At 41.0% G+C, this 2,783-nt stretch overlaps 1 protein-coding gene across 3 annotated transcripts; it reads left to right on the top strand.

Annotated features, from left to right (window-relative positions):
* Nucleotides 1-1,140: 1,140 nt before the first annotated feature.
* Nucleotides 1,141-2,536, top strand: gja8b (gap junction protein alpha 8 paralog b). Of its 3 annotated transcripts, none has more exons than XM_041199165.1 (2): nt 1,141-2,136; nt 2,230-2,536. In XM_041199165.1, the coding sequence occupies exons 1-2, from the start codon at nt 1,141-1,143 to the stop codon at nt 2,332-2,334; spliced, it is 1,101 nt and encodes a 366-aa protein (XP_041055099.1). In that variant the 3' UTR covers nt 2,335-2,536. The 3 variants fall into 3 exon arrangements, with proteins under 3 accessions (XP_041055099.1, XP_041055098.1, XP_041055097.1); XM_041199164.1 differs by having other exon boundaries at nt 1,141-2,171; nt 2,259-2,536; XM_041199163.1 differs by having other exon boundaries at nt 1,141-2,536.
* Nucleotides 2,537-2,783: the final 247 nt, after the last annotated feature.

Here is a 2,783-nt window from a genome sequence, read left to right as displayed (position 1 = left end):
GCAGCTTTTGTTTGGTTCCTTTCAGAGTAATTAGTGATTTATTGAAATTATTTATTAACTCATTTCACTGCAATGCAGTTACCTCTATGTTAGTGCATATATCTCATTAATTTGAATAGCTTTGAACTTGAACACGACATCTGGTGTGATAGCGAGTGACTATTTTTTGTAATTACTTGGTAAAGTTAGTTAATAGAATCGGTAAATGCCTTTAGGATTACAGCACTGCATCCACAGAGCAAGGGGAGAACTGCGCGGAAACTTTGAAATTATTTCAACCAAATTTGAGATATTAGAGCCGCATAACGCTTTTATTAAAGATTACAGATAAAAGATAACATTTAGTTGTGTTTTTAACATTGTGCAGCCGCTTAAAATATTCTAAATTTAATGATATTTATATATTTAAATGAAATGTTTATGTCAATATATTTGCGCGCATGATGTGTTACCTTGTGTTATTTGTCAGATTTAAAACTGAGCATTTACTACCTGAATTGTTGAAACGTGTTAGTGGAGTGTAGCTGTGCATGCATGCTCTCATTGTTTTCCAACATGCCTCCAATGGGTCATGTGAACTATTGTTCCTCGCGTCACTACACGTCGTCTGCTGTCTGGATACCAGCTTAAATATTGCTGCACACTAAAAAACTAATGCTCATACTCTACCGTTTTCGATCCGTTCAGCTGGGAGACACGCTTTAGGTATCAACGTGCCCACCCAAACTGTGTTCCAGGTGCCAAGAAGCAGCGAGGTTGAATAAGGCGTTGTTTTACCTCGGCAAGTTGCCAATCATAATTAACTAATGATATTAAAATTGTATTTTCTGAGGTGTGGCAGCTGCAGTTTTTATGGGGGGATAATTGATTTGCTCAGGATTTGTTTCGTAAATTATCTATTTGGATAAAAGAAACATTGGGGTTCTGAATAGTTTATATCGTTTCGAAAAAATGGTTACTTAGATGAGCAAGGCATAAAAGTGCAGATAAAGTATAGAATGGAAATGACAATTTTTTTGCGAGTTAAATTAACCGTTGCATTCTTTGAGGTCACATTCCATTGAAGGTAAAATAAACCGAAATTCTTATTAGTTCAAACCAAATATATTATTTTCTTTTAAACAGGTAAATCCGTGAAAAATGGGTGATTGGAGTTTCCTTGGAAATATTTTGGAAGAAGTTAATGAGCATTCCACTGTAATAGGGAGAGTATGGTTGACAGTGCTGTTTATTTTTCGAATCCTAATTCTTGGCACGGCTGCCGAGTTTGTGTGGGGAGATGAACAGTCAGATTTTGTTTGCAACACCCAACAGCCAGGTTGCGAGAATGTCTGCTACGATGAAGCTTTTCCCATCTCCCACATAAGACTTTGGGTTCTCCAAATCATCTTCGTTTCCACGCCATCCTTGGTCTACGTCGGCCACGCGGTTCATCACGTAAGGATGGAAGAAAAGAGAAAAGAGAGGGAAGAAGACTTGCATCGACAACAAGAGATGAACGCCGAGAGGCTGCCTTTAGCTGCGGATGAGGGCACTAAAGAGACCTGCAAGACAAACAAGAAGTTCCGCCTGGAAGGCACGCTGCTGAGAACCTACATCTGCCACATCATTTTCAAGACAATTTTTGAAGTTGGTTTTGTGGTTGGTCAATATTTCCTCTACGGGTTCCGCATCTTACCATTGTATCGCTGCGGTAGATGGCCTTGCCCCAATATTGTTGATTGCTTCGTCTCCAGGCCAACTGAGAAGACAGTTTTTGTCATTTTCATGCTAGCTGTAGCCTCGGTATCTCTCTTCCTGAATTTCATAGAGATAAGCCACCTGGGTTGGAAGAAGATCAGATTTGCTTTCAGAGAGCCAGCCCAACAGAATGTAGACTATCCATCCCAGAAGCCATTCCATTCCATCAGCGTGGCCTCTGTGCAGAAAGCCAAAGGTTACAAACTGCTGGAAGAAGACAAACCAGTGACCCATTTCTTCCCGATGACAGAGGTTGGAGTAGATGTGAGCCCAGCACCTTTCATCAGCTACCAAGAGAAGCCGAAGAGTGTTGCTCCGGTGGAAGACCTGGTTAAGGTCTACAACGAGACGCTGCTATCCTACGAGCAACAAGAAGACCCTGAACCAGAACCACAAGCAGAACCAGAACCACAAGCAGAACCAGAACTGGTGCCAGAATCAGAACCTGCCCCGTTGGCAGAACCAGAAGACGAGGGCGAAAAGGCAGAGGCTGAGCCACCGACAGGAACTAGCGAAAGCCTCGCCGACACAAGGCCATTGAGCAGGTTAAGTAAAGCGAGTAGTAGGGCTCGGTCTGACGATTTAACTGTATGAGATAGTAACATCACAGAAAATGTTGGAGACATTTAAGTATAGGAGCCTGTGTGTCAACACTAAAGGGGAAAGCTAATAGCAGGCATGGGGTAATTTGGAAAGTCTTGATAACAACTATCATTGACACTTTGCAATACATATTCAGTGAAATTTAAGATGAAAAAAAATCAATGTTTCCCTGCTCCCTGCCTTAGTTTTTACATTATCACAACAGTTACACAGTAAGAAACCTTTAAAACATTTGTAAGAAACTATAGGACCCCAATGTTTTTATTTATCTTCAATGTTTAATATGAAAGAACTTGCTGCCACATGAATTAACCATACCTCAATACTCATGTCAGGCCTGGTGTTTCCTCTGCATTTTGCCCAGGGAGATGTATAACCTGGACGGAAACCGATCGTGCAATTTAAAAGATCACGGATTTTGGGCGTAAGTGAATTATGTG

This window comes from Carcharodon carcharias, chromosome 11 (assembly GCF_017639515.1).
Source record: "Carcharodon carcharias isolate sCarCar2 chromosome 11, sCarCar2.pri, whole genome shotgun sequence".
Lineage (NCBI taxonomy): Eukaryota > Metazoa > Chordata > Chondrichthyes > Lamniformes > Lamnidae > Carcharodon > Carcharodon carcharias.
Note: the sequence above shows the minus strand (reverse complement) of the source record. Positions and strands in the feature narration are given on the sequence as shown.

Bases quoted from the DNA above. Each gene is read 5' to 3' on its own strand.
- gja8b (XM_041199163.1), top strand. From the start codon at position 1,141: ATGGGTGATTGGAGTTTCCTTGGAAATATTTTGGAAGAAGTTAATGAG.